General features: G+C 39.2%; 1 protein-coding gene across 7 annotated transcripts in view; it reads left to right on the top strand.

The window, feature by feature from the left end:
* Positions 1-20,914, top strand: part of GTF2I (general transcription factor IIi) — a 143,479-nt gene that overhangs the window by 26,081 nt on the left and 96,484 nt on the right. For 2 of the 7 annotated variants that reach the window (XM_082358524.1, XM_082358521.1), the window contains exon 1: positions 18,102-18,874. The exons of 1 other annotated variant lie outside the window; for it this stretch is intronic. In XM_082358524.1, the coding sequence (XP_082214650.1) occupies positions 18,151-18,874 (724 nt within the window). In that variant the 5' untranslated portion in view covers positions 18,102-18,150. Of the gene's footprint in view, positions 1-18,101; positions 18,875-20,914 lie in introns of those variants that run through there. 4 more of the 7 variants (XM_082358527.1, XM_082358526.1, XM_082358525.1 and 1 more) reach the window with 3 other exon arrangements.

Raw genomic sequence — 20,914 nt, 5'->3', positions numbered from 1 at the left:
GATCAGACACAAGTCCCTCCGCAGCCTGGTCTGCTCCTGGCCCCAAGCCCCTGCCAGCACCCCCTCTGTGAGCCGTGCACGTTGACACTTCCATATCTTTGACACGCTCTTCTCTTTGCCTTCAATACCCTCCACCCTCCATCTTCTCTGCTAGAAACTTCCATGCATCCTTCAAAGCCTGACTCTCAAGGGTCCCTTCCCCACCTCCTCAGGGCCTCATGACAGTGTACCAGTCATACTGTGTGATTACCTGGTTATTACTCTGTCCTCCCACAAGTCTGTAGACTCCCTGAGGTCAAGGACAGGGCCATATTCCTTCCTGCATCCTCCAAAGCAGCTAGCAGATTCCCTTGAATGCCTGTTAGGCAATACGGTAGGCCTAAATAAATTTGCTAAATAAATTCTCACAGCCTCCCAAAGAAATAGATGCTATTCTCCTCAACGTGCAGATGAGGAAAATGCAGTTCAGAGAGTTTAGGCAACGATGCTGAATATCTCAGAGGCAGGATGTGGTGTAGTTAAATCTAAGGCTTCGAAGCCTGTGCTCTTTACCTTACTCAGTCAGTCAACAAAAACCAAAGGCCTACTGTGTGCGTGAGGCACTGTCCTAGACCCAGAGGGTGGGAAAATGACTGAAGCTCAGAGAGGAGAAAAGTTCACAGATAGTGCAAACATATATTCAAACATTGAATAAATGAATGAATGAATACAAGCTACCTTTCCTCCTCTTTACTGTCTGCACCAGCACGCACCAGTATGTACAGCAGGGGCCCACTATTTCTCCTCTATGCACACCTCCACACACGCCCTGAGGGACCTAATCCATGGAACCTTTGCACGCTCCCTCTCAAGGGCAGCCAGCTATGGATCTAAGGAACTGGTTTGGCTAATGGATTTATAGTTCTTTGGTGGGCTTATAGTCACTGCTGTGTTATGAAAAATCTGGTTGGTTTTATTAACTAGGTTGATGCTGGCACTGCTTGCATTTTTGCTGGAATTTGAGTTTGGAGTATGTGGCCATCACACATGTAAGGGACCAAACATAACTTTCCCTGTCCATTTATAAACTTAATGGCTTTTCTGGTGCCTTGAACAGCGCTGAAATGGACTAAATGTCCAGATATTTGTTATAAGTTTTGTCCATTTCATTTGCTGAAACTTGATTTTGAGAGAGTGAACTTTCCTAGTCAGATTTCTAAAAAAAAAAAAAACAAAAAAAACTTTCATTTCCTATGTCTGTCTGCAATATGTCAGGAAATAGCTCAGAGATCATTTCACTTTACTTGAAAACAAAGTTAACCTCTGATTTGGGGCCGGGTGTTACTTGTTTTCACCTGCTTTCCAATTGGTTGGTGGAACAGATAAATTTGTGCTAAATATTTTACTACATGGTCCCACTGAGAACAATGCAATTTAGAAATTAGTGCCTATATTTTACTTTATGTTTTTATAAAAATTAAACCTATCATCAAGATATGATGAAACCAAAGTATTGCTACTTAGAACAACATGGGTGAATCTCATAATATTGAGGGAGGAAAAAGAATACAAAAGAGTATATACATGTCATGATTCCTCAAAAAGAGGCGAAATGGATCTGCAGGAAAGGAAGTAAGGGCTGTGGTTCTCACTGGGGGGTAGTAACTATGAAGGGGGTCCAGGGGGCCTCATGGGATGCTATCACTGTGCTATTTCTTGATCTGAGTTCTGATTACACAGGTGTGCTCACTGTGAAAGTTTATAAAGCTATTCAACATTTGTGCTCCTGTCTGTATGCATGGCATATGTCAACAAAAATGAAAAATGTGTTGAAACCAAATTTCAGCACCTTTTCTAGATAAAATGAGGGGTTTTCCTCCAATTGCCCTTTATCTTCTGTAAACCAGGAAGTAGTGACAATAAGGTAAAATTTGTTTTGAGTTTTTAATTCTACTTCATTGAATTAACAGTTTCATTTAATTTAGTCAACATTTTGGACCTTTGTTCTAAGATAATCTATAAGATTACCCATATCTATCTTAATGGATTGATTTCTCAGGATTTTGCCCAATATGACTGTTCCTTTTTTCTTTCTTTTTTGATGGCTTCAATGTGTTCTTACTTTTTAAAAAAATTTTTATTGGAGTATAGTTGATTTACAATGTTGTGTTAGTTTCAGGTGTACAGCAAAGTGAATCAGTTATACATATACATATATCCACTCTTTTTTAGATTCTTTTCCCATGTAGGCCATTACAGAGTATTGAGTAGAGTTCCCTGAGGTATACAGTAGGTCCTTATTATCTATTTCATATATAGTAGTGGGTATATGTCAATCCCATTCTTCCAATTTAACCCTCCCCTCCCTTACCCCCTGGTAACCATAAGTTTGTTTTCTACATCTGTAACTCTATTTCTGTTTTGTAGATAAGTTCATTTGTACCCTTTTTTTTTGATTCCACATGTGAGCGATATCATATGATATTTGTCTTTGTCTGATTTACTTCACTCAGTATGACAATCTCTAGGTCCATCCATGTTGCTGCAAATGGCATAATTTCATTCTTTTTTATGGCTGAGTAATATTCCATACATTATTGTTTCATAAAGAAATAAATACCTTTAAAAAGGTACATGATGTACAGAAATAAAATGTTCCCCATAGTTCATTTCCTACTTAGCACACCTCCTGATTTCTTGTTTTGTTGTTTAGTAAGCGATGCTTAGGTGCTAAGTTTGACAAGGTGAACACACATGAGAATGCCACTTTGGTAAATGAAGCCCAGGTACATTTTCAGGTTCCAGAGACCCCACACCAGCCAATTCTGTAAGCTAAGCAGCTAGCACTATTCCAATACTAATGATGCTCATTTGAAAACTCCTTCCTCTTGTATTTATTTAAATTTTTTCCCTTTTAACTCTGAATATTTATATGATTAAAAAATCAATGGAGTTCCACCAAAATTCAAATTGTCTGGTTTCTCTTAATCAGAAAATTCGGTGACAAGAGACCTATGTTCCTGATTGGCAGCAACTGGCTGATTCACATTTATTTTGTCAGGTATCTGACATGTGACAGGCATTTGCACTGTGCCAGGACTGGGATCAAAAAATGAATGAGAAAAAAAACAAAAAAACAACAACAACAACAAAAAAATGAATGAGATGAGATCTTTGTTTTCAAGAAATCAGAATCGAAAAAGTAAGATAAGAGAGGTATACAGATAGTTATAATGCAAGCTAGAATGTGGTATGTGTCCTAAGAGATTTATAGAAAGCTATAAAATTCCAAAGAAGGGAGAAATCACATATCAATAGAGAGCTCACCAAGGCCTTTACCATGTTTTACCAATTATAAATAAAACATTCTTATTGTAGAAAAATTAGAAGATTCATACATATAAATGACTATTTAAAAAACACTCAAGCAGGAGTTCCCTGGTGGTCCAGTGGTTAGGACTCAGTGCTTTCACTGCCGTGGCCTGGGTTCAATCCCTGGTTGGGGAACTAAGATCCCTCAAGCCACGTGGCAGGGCCAAAAAACAAACAAACAGAAACAAAACTCAACCATAGTACCTCCACACATTTTGGTATATTTCTTCCAATCTTATTTTTTTGTGTGTATATCTTAATAAAAATGACATATCATATTTATAGCCTGCTTTTAGTTGCCCAAGATATGGTGTGAGGATTTTCCATGTCATTATTGTTTCAGAATCCTGTTTGGTTTTTTTTTTAGAATTTTTAAAAATTAATTAATTAATTTATTTATTTATTTTTGGCTGCGTTGGGTCTTCGTTGCTGCGCGTGGGCTTTCTTTTTAGTTGCAGCGAGTGGGGGCTACTCTTCATTGTGGTGCACAGGCTTCTCATTGTGGTGGCTTCTCTTGTTGCGGAGCATGGGCTCTAGGCACGCAGGCTTCAGTAGTTGTGGCGCACAGGCTCAGTAGTTGTGGCTCATGGGCTCTAGAGTGCAGGCTCAGTAGTTGTGGCACACGGGCTTAGTTGCTCCACGACATGTGGGATCTTCCCAGACCATGATTCGAACCCGTGTCCCCTGCATTGGCAGGCAGATTCTTAACCACTGCACCACCAGGGAAGTCCCCAGAATCCTGGATAAAATCCTGAGGCATTTTATCTCATAATGTATAGATGCACCAACATCATTTTATCTAGTGCTCTATTATTGAGCATTTACATGTTTTTTACTTTTCTGCTGTTATGAATAATGCTAAGGTAAATCTACTTATTCAAAAACATATGTCCCCAGCTACAGAAAATTTTTTGAAGCAAGTGTCATTTGGACTTTGCAAAAGTTGGTAGAAGTTTTTACAATGACGCAGAGTATTACTTGAGAAAAACCAAATAACCACTGGGATAGGTCACCAAAGGAAGATACTTTGAGAATTAACTAATACTATTTAGGGAATGTTTTTGTCCTAAAACTTTTCAGGTATTTGTGTTCAATATTTATAATTTTTGCAATATCTTTGTACCAATTGCACAGATTTATATATAAATATTATATATAAGTATTCATATAAAATATTAAGAATATTTATAATATAATCTAAATATTTATTAAATGACATAAATATGATAACATAATAGTCATATAAATTTACATATATAAAGACTTTTAAAATTTTAAGTACTTTTTAAAAAATTGAAATATAGTTGATGTACAACATTATGTTAGTTTCAGGTATACTACATAGTGATTTGACATTTGCATACATTAGGAAATGATCACCACTATAAGTGTAGTAACCATCTGTGTCCATACAAAATTATTACAATATTATTGACCACATTACTTACACTACACATTACATGCCCATGGCTTATTGGCTTATTTATTGTATAAGTGGAGTTTTTTTTCTGTGTGTCTTTTTGTTTTTGTTTTTTGCCATGCCATGCAGCATGCAGGATTTTAGTTCCCCGGCAAGGGTCAATCCCAGGCCCCCCTGCAGTGGAAGCACAGAGTCCTAACCACTGGACTGCCAGGGAAGTCCCTGGAGGTGGTTTATACCTTTTAATCCCTTTCACCTCTTTTGCTCCCCCCAACTCCCCTCCTCTCTGGCAACCATTCCTTCGTTCTCTGTATCTATGAGATACATTTTCTTTGTTCTCAGTATCTACAATATACATTTTCATTTTCTTTCCTTTGTTTTTTAGATTCCACATATATGTGAGATCACATGGTACTTGTCTTTCTCCGACCTATTTCCTTTAGCATAATACCTTCCTGATCCATCCATGTTGTTGCAGATGGCAAGATTTCATTTTTTTTTAATGACTGAGTAATATTCCATTTTATATGTGTACAACATCTTCTTTATCCATTCATGTATCCATGGACACAGGTTGCTTCCATATCTTGGATACTGTAAATAATGCTGCAATGAACATTGTTGTGCATCAAAGTTTAAGTACATTTATATATTTAGTAAGAAATCTTTATATCACTACCTCAAATGGAAGAAAATCACTATAGACACACAGATCATTGGAATAGAACAGAGAGTCCAGAAATAGACTACACACATATGGACAGTTGATTTTTGACCAGGGTACCGAGGTAATTCAGTGGGGAAAGGTGAGAATATAAAATAGTGTACCCACTTTGGAACACAATTTGTCAGTTTCTTATAAAATTACTAACCATAAGACCCTGCAATTCCACTTCTAGGTATTTACCCAAGAAAAATGGAGATATTCATATAAAAATATTCATAGCAGCTTTATATCCCCCAAATGGAAGCAACCCAAATATTCATCAACAAGTGATTGGATACAGACTTCTCTGGCCGTGCAATGGTTAAGACTCCACACTCCCAATGCAGGGGGCGCGGATTCAATCCCTGGTCCGGGAACTAAGATCCCCATATGTCCTGTTGCGCGGCCAAAAAAAAAAACACCAAGTGCTGGGATAAACAAATTGTGGCATATCTGTACAATAGAATACTACTTAGTAAGAAAACAAAACGAAATAAAAAGACAAATGACCAAAAACTACCAACACAGGAAACAATGCAATTGAGTATCAAAAACACTGTGCTGGGTGATAGAAGACAGATAAGCTGGGACGAAGTGAGAGAGTGGCATGGACTTATATATACTACCAAATGTGAAATAGATAGCTAGTGGGAAGCAGCCGCATAGCACAGGGAGATCAGCTCAGTGCTTTGTGACCACCTAGAGGGGTGGGATAAGGAGGGTGGGAGGGAGATGCAAGAGGGAGGAGATATGAGGATATATGTATACATACGTACAGCTGATTCACTTTGTTATAAAGCAGAAACTAACACACCACTGTAAAGCAATTATACTCCAATAAAGATGTTATAAAAAAAAAAAAGAAGACATACAAAAGATTGCATATAGTATGACTCCATTTATATGAAAAGTCAGGAGTGACAAATCTAATCTATGGTGATAGGACCCATGGTGGCCTGGGGCTGGTTGAGGATTGAATAGGAGGGAGCTACAAATGGACTCTAATTTGATGACAACAGTCATTACATATTTGTCAAAACTCAAAGAACTGTACTTTTAAAATGAACATACTTAAGTTGATTTTTTAAAATTCCATTCTATTCTTAGCATACACACAAAGGTAACTATGAGAGCTGATGAATGTGTTAACTGACCTTATTATGGTGATCACCTCACAATATATACATAGATCAAGTCATCACGTTGTATACCTTAAGCTTACACAATATTATATGTCATGTATATCTCAATAAAGCTGGGAAAAACATAAAAAATAAATTCTAATGACCAAAAAACAAAAAAGTCCATTCCAGTGTCACACGAGATGGTGGAGTAGGAAGCTCTGGGGATTAGTCCCTCCTCCATTGAAGCAAACTTTGAGCTGGCAAGAATGACTGTAATCCACTATTTGCAGCCTCTGGAACCTGATCAAACACTTATAACAACCAGGAGAGTGCTTGATGAGGGAGAGGCGCTGATTTTTCACAACTGGTGTGCACAAACCAGCTACTATTGCCGATTCCTCAGTCCCACCATGACTGTAGGGATAGCAGCCTATGTTCCTGGAGCAGCTGGATTTGTGCCAGGGTAGGTAGTGGGGATCTTTGGGGTTGTGCATTTTGGCTGGTCTGATGGTTCCCTAAGGGACTAGTGCAGACACTTGCCTTGGTTTTGCCCCCCTTGGGCTACTGCAGGTTCCCTGGCAGTACTTATTGGAAGACTTAAGGGACCAGAACATTTTTTTGTGGGGTGGGGGGGAGGTGGGACTCTTTCTAGGTCACTGGTTTTGTGTGTGTGTGCGTGTGTGTATCCCTTAACTACTTATTGTGGATATAAATGCTTTTACTCCTTTTGCCTTCTTTTTAAAATTATTTATTTATTTACTTACTTATTTATTTTTGGCCGTGTTGGGTCTTAGTTGCGGCACACGGGATCCTATTGCGGCATGCGGGATCTTTTGTTGCAGTGCGTGGGCTCTTCATTGTGGCGTGTGGGCTTCTCTCTCTAGTTGTGGTGGGCGGGCTCAGTAGTTGCGGTGTGCGGGCTTCTCTCTCTAGTTGTGGTGGGCGGGCTCAGTAGTTGCGGTGTGCGGGCTTAGTTGCCCCGCGGCATGTGGGATCTTAGTTCCCCGACCAGGGATCAAACGCGCATCCCCTGCATTGGAAGGCAGATTCTTAACCACTGGACCACCAGGGAAGTCCCTAGGTCACTGGTTGACTGCAGAGATAATGGAATATAAACTTCAGTGACCACATACAATAAATACATCTTATGAAAACAGTTTGGAAAAGACACAGACAGTCCCAGTCCTCAACAAGCAAAATCAGCAATCCCTGAGGACTGAGAGAATCAGATTTTCTAGAGCTACCACATTATAATACTTAGAACGCCCAGTTCTCAGCAAAAAATTACAAAGCATGTAAAGAAACAGGAAAGTATGACCCATTCATAGGAAGAAAAGAATTTGACAGAAATCATCCCTGAAGAAGCAAAGACACTGGAATTACTAGTTAAGATATTAAATCACTATTTTAAATATGCCCAACAAGCTAAAGGAAACTATGGACAGAGAACTGAAAGCAATCAGGGAAATAATGTATAAGCAAAATGAGAATATCAATAAAAGATAGAAATTATCAAAAAGAACCAATCAAATTCTGTAATGGAAAAAACACAACAACTGAAATGAAAATTTCACTAAAGGGGTTTAACATATACTTACAGAGCCTGAAAATACATGAAGCAAAAATTGGCAGAACTGAAGAGAGAAAGACTGTTCTACAATAGGAGACTCCAATACCTGACTTTTAATAACTGATAGAACAACCAGATAGAAGATCAATAAGGAAACAAAGGACTTGAACAATAATACAAACCAATTAGACCTAATAGATATAAGTAACACTTCACTCAACAACAATTTTTCTCAAGTAAACATGGATCATTCTTGAGAATAGACCACAAGTCTTAACAAAGTTGAAAAGATTGAAATCATGCAAAGTATCTTTCCTGGTCCCAATGGGGTGAAATTAGAAATCAATTACAGTAGGAAAATTGGAAAATTCACAAATATGTGGCTATTACACAACATGTTCTTAAACAGCTAATGAGTCAAAGAAGAAATCATAAGGGAAATTAGAAAATACTTTGAGATGAATGAAAATAAAACATATACTAAAACTAACAGGATGCAGGACTTCCCTGGTGGCGCAGTGGTTAAGAATCCGCCTGCCAATGCAAGGGACATGGGTTCGGGCCCTGGTCTGGGAAGATCCTACATGCCACAGAGCAACTAAGCCCGTGAGCCACAACTACTGAGCCTGTGTGCCACAACTACTGAAGCCCACATGCCTAGAGCCCGTGCTCCGCAATAAGAGAAGCCACCACAATAAGAAGCCCGTGCACCGCAACGAAGAGTAGCCCCCGCTCGCTGCAACTAGAGAAAGCCTATGCACAGCAACAAAGACCCAGTGCAGCCAAAAATAAAAAGATAAATAAATAAATAAATTCAAAAAATAAATAAATAAAACTAATACGATGCAGTGAAAACAGTGCTAAGAGGAAAATTTATAACTGTAAATATCCATACTAAAGAAGAAGAAGAATGTCTATAACCTAACTGTACAATTCAAGGGACTAGAAAAAGAACAGCAAACTAAACCTAAGGCTAATAGAAGGAAGGAAATATTAAAGAATTGAGTGGAGTTAAAAAAATAGAGAACAGAAAAACAATAGAGAAAATCAATGAAACCAACAGTTGGTTCTTTGAAAAGTTCAACAAAATTGACAAATCTTAGCCAGACTGACTAAGAAAAAAGAGAGGACTTAAATTATGAAAATCAGAAATGAAAGTAGAGACATTACTATCAACTCTACAGAAATAAAAAGAGTTATAAGAGAAGAGAATACTGTGAACAATTATATGCCAACAAGTTGGATAATCTAGATGAAATGCACAAGTTTCTAAAAACACACAAGCTACCAAAACTGACTCAAAAAGAAAAAATCTCAACAGACCTTTAACAAGGAAAAAGATTAAACCAGAAATCAGAAACCTGTCAACAAAGAAAATCTCAGGACTGGATGGCTTAACTGGTGAATTCTACCAAACATTTAAAGAATAATTGACACTAATCTTTCTCAAACTTGTCCAAGGTACTGGAGAGGTGAGAACACCTCTTACCCTATGTGATCAGCATTACCCTGATATCAAAGCCAGACAAAGACACTGCAAGAAAAGAAAACTACTGGACAATGTCCCTTACAGGTACACACAGATGCAAAAATTTGCAACAAAATACTGCCAAACTGAATTCAGCAGCATATTAAAAGGAATATAGGGAATTATCTGGTGGTCCAGTGGTTAGAACTCCGCGCTTTCACTGCTGAGGGCCCGGGTTCAGTCCCTGGTCAGGGAACTAGGATCCCGCAAGCTGTATAATGTGTACAAATTTAAAAAAATAAAAAGGATTATATTCTATGACCAAGTGGGATATATCCCTATATCACTGTATGTAAAGTTAGTTCAACATACAAATATCAATGTAACACACAGCATTAACAGAAAGAAGGGGAAAAAACTACACGATTATCTCAATTGATGCAGAAAAATAATTTGACAAAATCCAACACCCTTTCATAATAAAAACATGCAACAAACAAGGAATAGAAGAAAACTTCCTGAGCATGATAAAGGCCATATGTGAAAAACCCACAGCAAACATCATACTCAATGATGAAAGGCTGAAAGCTTTTCCCCTGAGATCAGGAACAAAACTAGGATGTTAACTTTCGCCACTTCTATGCGATGTAGTACCAGAAACGTTAGCCTGATCAATAGGCAAGAAAAGGGACTTCCCTGGTGGTGCACTGGTTAAGAATCCACCTGCCAATGCAGGGAACACGGGTTTGAGCCCTGGTCCGGGAAGATCCCACATGCCGAGGAGCAACTAAGCCCGAGTGCCACAACTACTGAAGCACACGTACCTAGAGCCTGTGCTCTGCAACAAAGAGAAGCCACTGCAATGAGAAGGCTGGGCACCGCAAGGAAGAATAGTCCCCGCTTGCCGCAACTAGAGAAAGCCTGCATGCAGCAACGAAGACCCAATGCAGCCAAAAATAAATTAATTAATTAATTTTTTAAAAAAGTTAAACATATTATTACCATAAGGCCCAACAAGTCCACTTCTAGGTCTATATCTAAAATAAATGAAAACAGGGACTCAAACAGATACTTGTACATGAATGGTCATAGCAGCGTTATTCACAATAGCCAACTGGTGGAAATGATCCAACTGATGAAGAGGTAAAGCAAACATGGTGTATACCTACAATGGAATATCATTCAGCCATAAAAGCGAATGAATTTCTGATGTGTACAACAGCATGTAATCTTAAAAACATGCTAAATGAAATAAACCAGTAACAAAAGGACAAATGTTGTATGATTCCAGTTTTATGAGGTATCTAAAATAGGCAAATTCAGAGACACAAGGTAGAACAGAGGTTACCAGGAGAGGGGGGAGAGAAGAGAGTGGGGGGTATTGCTTAATCGATACAGTTTTTTGGGTGATGACGAAAGTTCTGGAAACAGTGATGATGGTTACACAACATTGCGAATGCATGTAATACCATTGAATTTTACACTTAAAATGGTAAATTTTATGTTATACATATTTTACTGCGATAAAACAAAACCAAAATCCGTACCAAACTGAGACTGTCTCTTCAACTTACTTGTAAAGATCAAAAGGGCGTGTTAAAGGGAAACCCTTTTCACCATTTAGGTAACGAAGCCGTCTGGCTGAACAGGACTCAGACGAGGATGGCGGAAGCTAACCCGTGCTAAGCAAGCTCCCGAAGACGGAACTATAAAACCAAAATACCCATTTACCTATTCACAGTTTATAATGAGAAACAGAAATGTCCGACGGACCAAAGGGGCTTTTGTTCTAAGCTGTTTATGTTCTGTCTGCAAACTATATGGAGAGGGAAAGCCCTCCCTAGATGGGGATTTCCCCGTTGCTTGGCAGCTGCCCGAGAAAGATTGCGGCAGGATTCAGCGGTATCCTTGGCCCTTTCTCCCACTTCCTCACCCAGGACCTAAGTACCCTAACGAGACTTTCCTTCGGCCACGTGCTTCTGGGATTTGCAGGGATGCTCAGAGCCAGTGTGCTCAGGACCACCGTTGAAGCAGATGAGCCAGTGGTGCGAGCCGAAGGGAAGGGAAGGTCGACTTCCGCTGTGCCTGGAAAATGATGGCCCGGGGCTGCAAGGGAAGTGACGAGCCTGCGGGGTCTCTGGAGCCCTGGAGGCGGCCCCACGCCGAGAGGGGCGCGCGGGAAAGGATGACTCCAGGCGCCAACGCAGCCCACCTGGACCCGCGGGACCCAGAGGGAGAGGCTTAAAAGAGACCATGAAATGGAAAGCCCCAGACAGGCCAAGCAAAGGAAGGAAAAGATGAAAGAGCCAGAGAAATATAGAAATATTGCTGTGGGGAGAATATGTGTGTGTATGTACACATCTCTCTCTCTCTCTCTCACACACACACACCCCTATCTTGGTGTGGGGGAGGCTTTTCTTACCATTGATTTATAACACTGATGACATGGAGAAAAAAATGGCTAACTTTGACCATGTAAAAATGAAACTTCAGTATGACAGCAACACACAAAAAATGTCACAAAGACAATCTGGGGAAATACTTGTAACACTTTAAACAAAAGGAGAATTTCATTTAAAAACCACTTAAGGAGTGGGGAGCGATAAATTAGGAGTTTGGGATTAGCAGATAGAAACTACTATATATAAAATAGATAATCAACAAGGACCTGCTGTATAGCACAGGGAACTATACTCAATATTTTGTAATAACCTATAAGGGAAAAGAATCTGAAAAAGAATATATATTATATATACATACCTATATCTATATCTGAATCACTTTGCTGTATACCTGAAACTAACACTGCATTGTACATCAGCTATACGTCAATTAAAAATAAATAAATAAACAGCACTCATATAAGAAAATAAGGGGGGGAAAAAAAGAGCAAAGACCTAATTGGGAAAATGCACATGATTAGTTTGCAAAAACATAAATGTAAATGGCTAATAAAAATATGAAAAGATGCCCAACTTCGTTCACAATGTGTACATTAGGACCACTAAAATAAAAAGTTACTTTCCACCAAAATTGGGCAGGTGTGGAGGAAATGGGCATTTTCACACCTTGTATGTATAGTGGTGCTATCTTTTTGGAGGGCAAACTGGCAATGTGTATCAAAGTTTTAGGTGCACAGGTTTGTATTTTTTTAACATTCAAGAAGTCAGGGACTTCCCTGGTGGTGCAGTGGTTAAGACTCCACGCTCCTAATGCAGAGGGCCTGGGTTCGATCCCTGGTCAGGGAACTAGATCCCACATGCATGTCGCAACTAAGAGTTCACATGCCACAACTAAGGATCCCGCCAGCCGCAACCAAGACATGGTGCAACCAAATAAATAAATTAAAAAAAATAAAATAAAAAGTCATTCAAAATTTTTATTGTGGTAAGAACACTTGACATGAGATCTGTGGTCTTGACAAAGTTTTAAGTGTACATCATTGTTGACTACAGGTACAGTATTGTACAGCAGATTTCTAGAACCTATTCATCTTGCTTAACAAACTTCATGCCTGTTGATTAATAACTCCCATTTCCCCTTTTCCTCAACCCCTGACAACCACCATTCTACTCTTTGAGTCTATGAGTGTCTATTTTAGATACCTCATATTCGTGAAATCATGCTGTATTTGTCTTTCTGTGACTGGCTTATTTCAGCTAGCATAATGTTCTCAAGGTTCATCCATGTTGTTCCATACTGCAGAATTTCCTTCTTTTTTAAGGCTGAATAGTATTATATATATATATGGATCACATTTTTTTTTTTTTATCCATTTATCTGTGGATGACAAGTTTAGGTTGTTTCCACATCTGAGCTACTGTGAGTAGTGCTGCAATGAACATAGGAGCGTGCACAGATCCTTTTACGTGATAATTTTGCTGCCAAGAATTTGCTTTAAAAACATGCCAATATGAGAAACAACCTAAAGGTCCATCATTAAGGAACTGATTAGAAGAATATTCATAGTATGTTCTCATCTCTATACATTTTTAAGCAATGTGTATACACCACTATAGGCTTCCATGCCCCCCCCACCAGGATGACTTTGATGAGAAGTATTAGAAGTGCCAATGAAAAATTAACCAGTCAATCTAAGAAGGAAATGGAAAATTTTATTCGAGCCGTATTTGAGGATTATAACCTGGGAAGATCATCTCAGAAAGCTCTGAGAACTGTTCTGCCTGTTAAAAGTCAAGGCACAGTTATATAAGTTTTTTGAGGTGGAGGGCTGTACATCAAATAATGTATTTTTTAAAGTTATTTTATTATTATTGAAATATAGTTGATTTATAATGTGTTAATTTCTGCTGTACAGCAAAGTGATTCCATTATACATATATACACATTCTTTTTCATATTGTTTTCCATTATGGTTTATCACAGGATATTGAATATAGTTCCCTGTGCTATACAGTAGGACCTTGTTGTTTATCCATTCTCTATATAATAGTTTGCATCTGCTGAACCAAACTCCCAACCCATCCCTCAGGAATGTTATCTTTTAAGGAGTTGTCTTGTCGATGTGTGGAGAATGTTGTTGTTTATGGTTGAGCAGGTATTCCTGAGGATGGGGGAGGTCTGGTCGATGCATAATGCAAATACACAATGCACGATGGGGGGAGAGAGGAAGCCAAAGGGCAGAGAAGAATTTTTATGTTTAAATTTTTCTTGTCTTGCCATAAAATATGAATTTCATTTCACAGAAGGCTAAGAGAGTTCCTCCCCCTTTAAAAAAATCCATGTTATTATTATTTTTAAAATTCCATATATCCTTTAATAGTTATTGCAAATGCTGCCTCCTCCATTTAAAATTGCCTGCTTTATCTCCACCCATCTTGTACTATCTCATGGTGTTTACCAGAGTGTACCTTGTATTTGATTCATGTGTCACATCAACCTGGATGAGACGACTGTAGCCTACAAATAAATAGACAACAATAGTTAAAAATTCAGACTTGGACACAGGCTGATTTAGATGAGAATCTGGATTTTGCCATCTGTGTATCATTGGCCAAGGAACTTAACCTTTCAGAGCCTTTTTAGCATATGAGGAGGTTCTAAGCACCTACCACGGGGGGTAGCTGTCAGTGCAGTGAGATAATCTACTAAGTGCTGAGCAAAGCAAGTGGCATGGAGGGAATGCTCGATAAATGTTAGCCTTTATTATACATTTCTGGAGGACAGAAGCAGTCTCTCGGGCTTTCCAGAATTTAATTGGTGCTCAGCCTCTTTCCTGTTGCTCACTTTGGGGTTAATCTGAGTTCACTGGGGATTGGACCACATAGTTTGCTGGAATGAATGAAGTCAAAGGCCCCAGGTACAACACAGAGCCTGCCCAACCCCTCTCCTTAGATTCAGGGGGAAGAGACAAGATGGTTAGCATACCTTCCCACTGCTGGGAAAACAATTTAAAGTAGTACTTGACTACTTGATGATGGGCTAACTTCACATTTGAACAGCATCGTTATTTTTGGCTTCTTTTTTTCCCCCTCTAATCCGTTGTTCAAAATTTCCCTTTATTCTTAGATGAAAACTTTCCCAATGTATTTACCTTAATTATAACAAACACAGGGCCAGGAGGGGGTTAAAAAGGTTGCTTTGATTCACCAGAAAAAGAGTAAAGGCTTGGTAAATGCAAATATAATAATCAAGCACCTGGACATTAAGTTGATATTGGAAACAAAAATAGAAAAGGGAAAGAGGGACTTCTGTGGTGGTCCAGTGGCTAAGACTCTTCGATCCCAATGCAGGGGGCCGGATTTGATCCCTGGTCAGGGAACTAGATCCCGAATGCTGCAACTAAGAGTCCGCATGCCGCAAGGAAGATCCTGAGTGCCGCAACTAAGACCAGACACAGACGAATAAATAAATATTAAAATAAATAAAGGGAAAGAATGGGGCTATTTGTTTTCAGAATTAAGGCCAGATTATCCTTTTCTTGATTTTAGGAATGACACATTGCACGGCTATCGATTATGCATTTTGTTTGGAAATAACTTTCCTTGATTCGATTTTTTACTCAAAGGTTTCTGAGTATAATAATCTTGGCAGAGATATATTCTGAAAGGATGTGTTGCTTATAATGCCAGTTATTTTATTAGTTGCATCACTTGATCAGTCAGATATGATAACAAGTCCACCTGAATCCAATGATAAGTGTTAGTATCTGTAAATATATTTTCTTAAATCTTAGAACAAAAAGCATTTTTTAAATTCTTTAGTTAGAAAAGAACCATGAACATTTTGTTCATAAGATATTTTAAAATACTGTTTTGAATGCTAAGTTATACCATTTAATATTTATAGAACACTTAACTAAGAGTTTATAAAGTATTTTCATTTACATATTGCCTGATTTCCCCAAATCCCTGAGGGAGGCAGAGAAAATACTATAGAGATTTTTATGTTTTAAAAATGAACTTACACAACAATTACAGCAATAGTAACAAAATACTAAATAGAAGATAACATTCATTTAAATCCTGTTAAAACAACAAATAAAACTGTTTATTTCAATTGATGTTACATGAATATTAGATTTACTGCATAGGGCAGATGTTTGCACAAAAAGGCATAGCAAGAGCTAGAAGGTCTATTTAGGTTACATCTACATTATTAATTATTATGAATAAATTATAACTTGGATTTAGTTTTTTTTTTCCACCTTTGGAAGAGTTCTCTAAAAGGTAATTTATTCAGGATTCGAAATATTCAAATTGTCCAAACAAAAAACTGCTCAAAAAGAGTGTTTTATAAGCAGTTAAAAAAGCATCCTTGTAATAACAAAGGAGTTATCTGTTACAGGGCAGACACCCATGCAGAAGCTCCAGATGTCATTTTGGCCCTACCCATGTGATCTGGACTAGGCATGCAATTCCTAACTGGGATCCCAGATCTAAAAGATCAAACTGTTATTTTACACATGATAGATATGTTACATCCCATTCTCTCTATATACTGTACTATGTATATACTGTAAAGAAAAACCAAGAAATTGGACCCAGAAATTTGGGTCCTGCATGAAGCAGAGTCATGGGAAAAAAAAAGACCTCTGTTTAGTGTTCATCAAAAGACTGATGTACTTCGAAAAAAGGGTGTGTCAAGAGTGTCTCAGCTTGGGGACTTCCCTGGTGGTCCAGTGGGTAAGACTCGCTCTCGCAACGCACAGGGCCCGGGTTCGATCCCTGGGCGGGGAACTAGATCCCGCATGCCGCAACTAAGACTTGGTACAGCCAAAATAAATAAGTAAATTTTTAAAAAAATTAATAAAAAAAGAGTGTCTCAGCTTTCGCTAGAGTTACGGTTTTGAGCAATCTAAAATATACGACAGGGTCACAAAAAGATTAATTATTCAGTTTGGATTCCAAAGAGCATCTTTTTAACACTAGGGAATTCCTTGGAGGTCCAGTGGTTAGGACTCGGTGCTCTCACTGTTGGTACGGGTTCGATCTCTGGTTGGGGAACTAAGATCACAGCATAACCCGCGCTCCCCCCCGAAAAAAAAACCTAAAAAACCCCACTAAATAATCTCAACCACAGTGACCTTGACCAAGTGGTGTTAAGTGTGGTTCTGTCAGCATAGGTAGCTGATAGGGGTTTCCTATGGGGGTGGGTCCCATGATAATGGAGAAAGCAGACTCCTGATACCAGTATTAAAAATCCAAGAAGAAGGTGATTATTTTTCAGGACTAGTGAAAACATTCAAACATTGCCACATCACTTGCTATTTAAAAGCAATTACCAAGTCTGTAAGTGCTCAGAGACTGTATGAAGATGCATTTAAGTTGGTGGAAGAGCTCACACTTGGTTTAGATCCTTATCTATCCTGGCTGTGGCCCTTCTGACTTGGCTTTTGTCTCCCACAGTACAGTAGACCCCCTTATCTGCGGTTTCACTTTCCACGGTTTCAGTTACAGGCATTTGGAAAATATTACAGCCGTCCCTTGGTCTCGAAGGGGGATTGGTTCCAGGACCGCCCCGCCCCCCCAACACTCCCCAGATGCCAAAATCTGCAGATGCTCAAGTCCCTTATATAAAATGTCTGTAGTATTAGCATACAACCTACACACATCCTCCCGTGTACTTTTAATCATCTCTGAATTTATAATACCTAATACAATGTAACTGCTATGTAAATAGTTGTAAACCAATGTAAATGCTATGTAAATAGTTGCCGGGCACCCAGCCAGCAAATTCAAGTTTTGCTTTTTGAAAGTTTCTGGCATTTTTTTGTTTGTTTGTTTTAGAATATTTTCCATCCATGGTTTGCTGAATCCGCAGATGCAGAACCCGCGGATACGGAGGGCTGACTGCAGATGGAAAATTCCAGAAATAAACAATTCATAAGTTTTAAATTTCACGCCCGCCCGCTCTGTCCTGCCTGGGTCGTGAAACATCCCTTTGTCCAGCGTATCCTGCCCGGTAGTCACTTAGTAGCCGCCTGGGTTATCAGATCAACTGCCAGGTATTGCAGTGCTTGTGCTCAAGTAACCCTTATTTTACTTAATAATGGCCCCAAAGCGCAAGAGCAGTGATGCTGGCAGTTCGGATATGCCAAAGAGAAGCCGTAAAGTGCTTCCTTTAATTGAAAAAGTGAAAGTTCTCGACTTAGTAAGGAAAGAAAAAAAATCGTATGCTGAGGTTGCTAAAATCTACGGTAAGAACGAATCTTCTATCCGTGAAATTGTGAAGAAGGAAAAAGAAATCCGTGCTAGTTTTGCTGTAGCGCCTCAAACTGCAAAAGTTACAGCCACAGTGCGTGATAAGTGCATAGTTAAGATGGAAGAGGCATTAAATTTGTGGGTGGAAGACATGAACAGAAAACGTGTTCCCATTGACAGCAATGTGTTGCGCCGGAAAGCGCTGAGCCTGTACGAAGACTTCAGCCAGGGATCCCCAGAAACGGGTGACACCAAGCCATTTACTGCGAGTAAGGGATGGTTACACAGATTCAGGAATAGGTTTGGACTGAAAAATATAAAAATTACTGGAAAGGCTGTGTCTGCTAAGGAAGAAGCTGCTGCCACACTTCCAGCAGAGTTGAAGAAGCTGATTAAGGACAGAGAATATTATCCAAAGCAAGTCTTCAATTGTGATGAAACTGGGCTCTTCTGGAAGAAGATGCCCAACAGAACCTACATTCATAAAAGTGCAAAGGAGGCACCAGGGCATAAAACACGGAAGGACAGATTAACTCTGGTGCTACCTGGCATCTCACATCATCACAAGAAGGGTAAGTACAGTATAATAAGACATTTTGAATTTTTTTTTAATTTTATTTTTTGGCCTCGCCGCGTAGCATGTGGGATCCTAGCTCCTCAAACAGGGGTCGAACCAGCGCCCCCTGCATTGGAAACATGGAGTCCTAACCACTGGACTGCCAGGGAAGTCCTAATAAGATATTTTGAGAGAAACCACATTCACATAACTTTTATTGCAATATATATTGTTATAATTATTCTGTTATTTTTTAACGAATACTTTCTCTCATTGGAAATTTCTAGGACATGATCTTTTTATTTTTTAAATATTTATTTATTTATTCATTTGGCTTCGCCGGCTCTTAGTTGTGGCATGCAAGATCTTGGTTGTGGCATGCGGATCTAGTTCCCTGACCAGGGCACCCTGAATTGGGAGCACGGAGTCTTAGCCACTGGACCACCAGGGAAGTCCCTATTTATGTTATTATTAATCTCTTACTGTGCCTAACTTATAAATTAAACTTTATCATAGGTATGTGCATATAGGCATACAGGAAAAAACATAGTATATGGAGGGTTCAGTATTATCTTTGGTTTCAGGCATCCACTTAGGGGTCTTGGAATGTATCCCCCAGGCATAAGGAGGGGTTACTGTATGCAGTAGAATGGAGTGTCATGTTATTTGGACACTCACCTGCAGGACTGCATCCACTAAGTTAAACATTAAAAAGAGAGAAATATTTAAAATAATTTGAAATAACCTGCAAGATTCTGCCAGCTGTTGGCCTCAGTGTACTCATGTCTCAAGTGATTAGGAGCCAAGAGCTGGGAATCTTCTCTTCCTGCAATCTCGGTCTTGGTACACACATCTTGTTATGTTGAATGTGATTCTAAACAAAGTTAAGTTGAGTGTGATTTAAACAAAGGATTCCACACGAAATCATCCCTAAATACAAATCAATGTTTTTTGTTTTGTTTTTTTTTTCCATTTCTTGCTCAACCCAAAAAACAGCAGTGCAATCCTGTGCTGGAAAAACAACTGGCTGTACTGAGCTGGTATCCAAGTGGCTTGTAACTCTGGTCACCATTAACATAGCATCTGGACCAATGATGTGAGAGAGAAACTGGCTAACAAACAGCAACAAGCATATCACTAGCAGCCAAGGTGGTAAGCCAGGCCTTAGGGAGAACTGAAAATGCATGAGATTTATGACTGTGAGCCATGAATTTGAGGGTTACACCTGCCAACAGCTGTACACTGGGAAAAAGCTTGCTCTCTACACGCTGTTCACACCACATACCGTTCCACACATTCATTGTCCCCAAAGGGCCAGCTTTCTGTCCAGAGGCAGTTCAAAGCCAGCTAAAGTTTTAGGACCTGCGTTAGGATTTGATAGTTTTAGGAACCGCTTCAACCTCCAAGGAAGCTGGAGTTGTTCATGAAGCAGCAGCAAAATTTCACACTGAGCTGTGCAATTCATAAAAAGGGAAGGGACTATCTCCTAAATAAGTCAATGGCAAGGGTAATCTCGACTAAATGAACTTTTGCTTTACTAACTCACTTTGTGACACCCTTCCAATGCTACTCCATGGCTCCACCACACCCAGGGCATCCTGCCTTCCCTGTCCTCAACCTCCCAGTCTTCCCAAGAAACGGTTCAGGACTCCAGTCCCTCTATAAAACGTACTCACTGATGCTCACAGCAGCTGATGGGTTTGCAGCTCGTAGGCTGGCTGCTCTTAGCAGCTGAGTTGTAGGCTTCTCAAGAGTTAATGTTTGTTCCTAAATATGTCAGGTGTACTTGGTATTGGGAAGACGGAATTTAATTAAATATTCCAAAATGTTAAGAAATATGAGGGCAAAAATTGTCCTTATGAAAAACTAAACGCTGCGGAGAGACTTGACAAAGGAGAGTTCTAATCGATTTAGGTGAAGACAAAATGACTGTAAAAGATTGCAAGGGAAATGGGAAAAATGTGGAAGTCTTCTGTAATCAGATTGCTTCGCAGGGACCTTTAAATTCTCCATCTATTTTAAAGAAATCCAACATGGACATTCTAGACGAGGCATT

This window comes from Balaenoptera borealis, assembly GCF_965194805.1.
Source record: "Balaenoptera borealis genome assembly, chromosome: 16".
NCBI lineage: Eukaryota > Metazoa > Chordata > Mammalia > Artiodactyla > Balaenopteridae > Balaenoptera > Balaenoptera borealis.
This window is presented reverse-complemented; position numbering and strand designations above follow the sequence as displayed.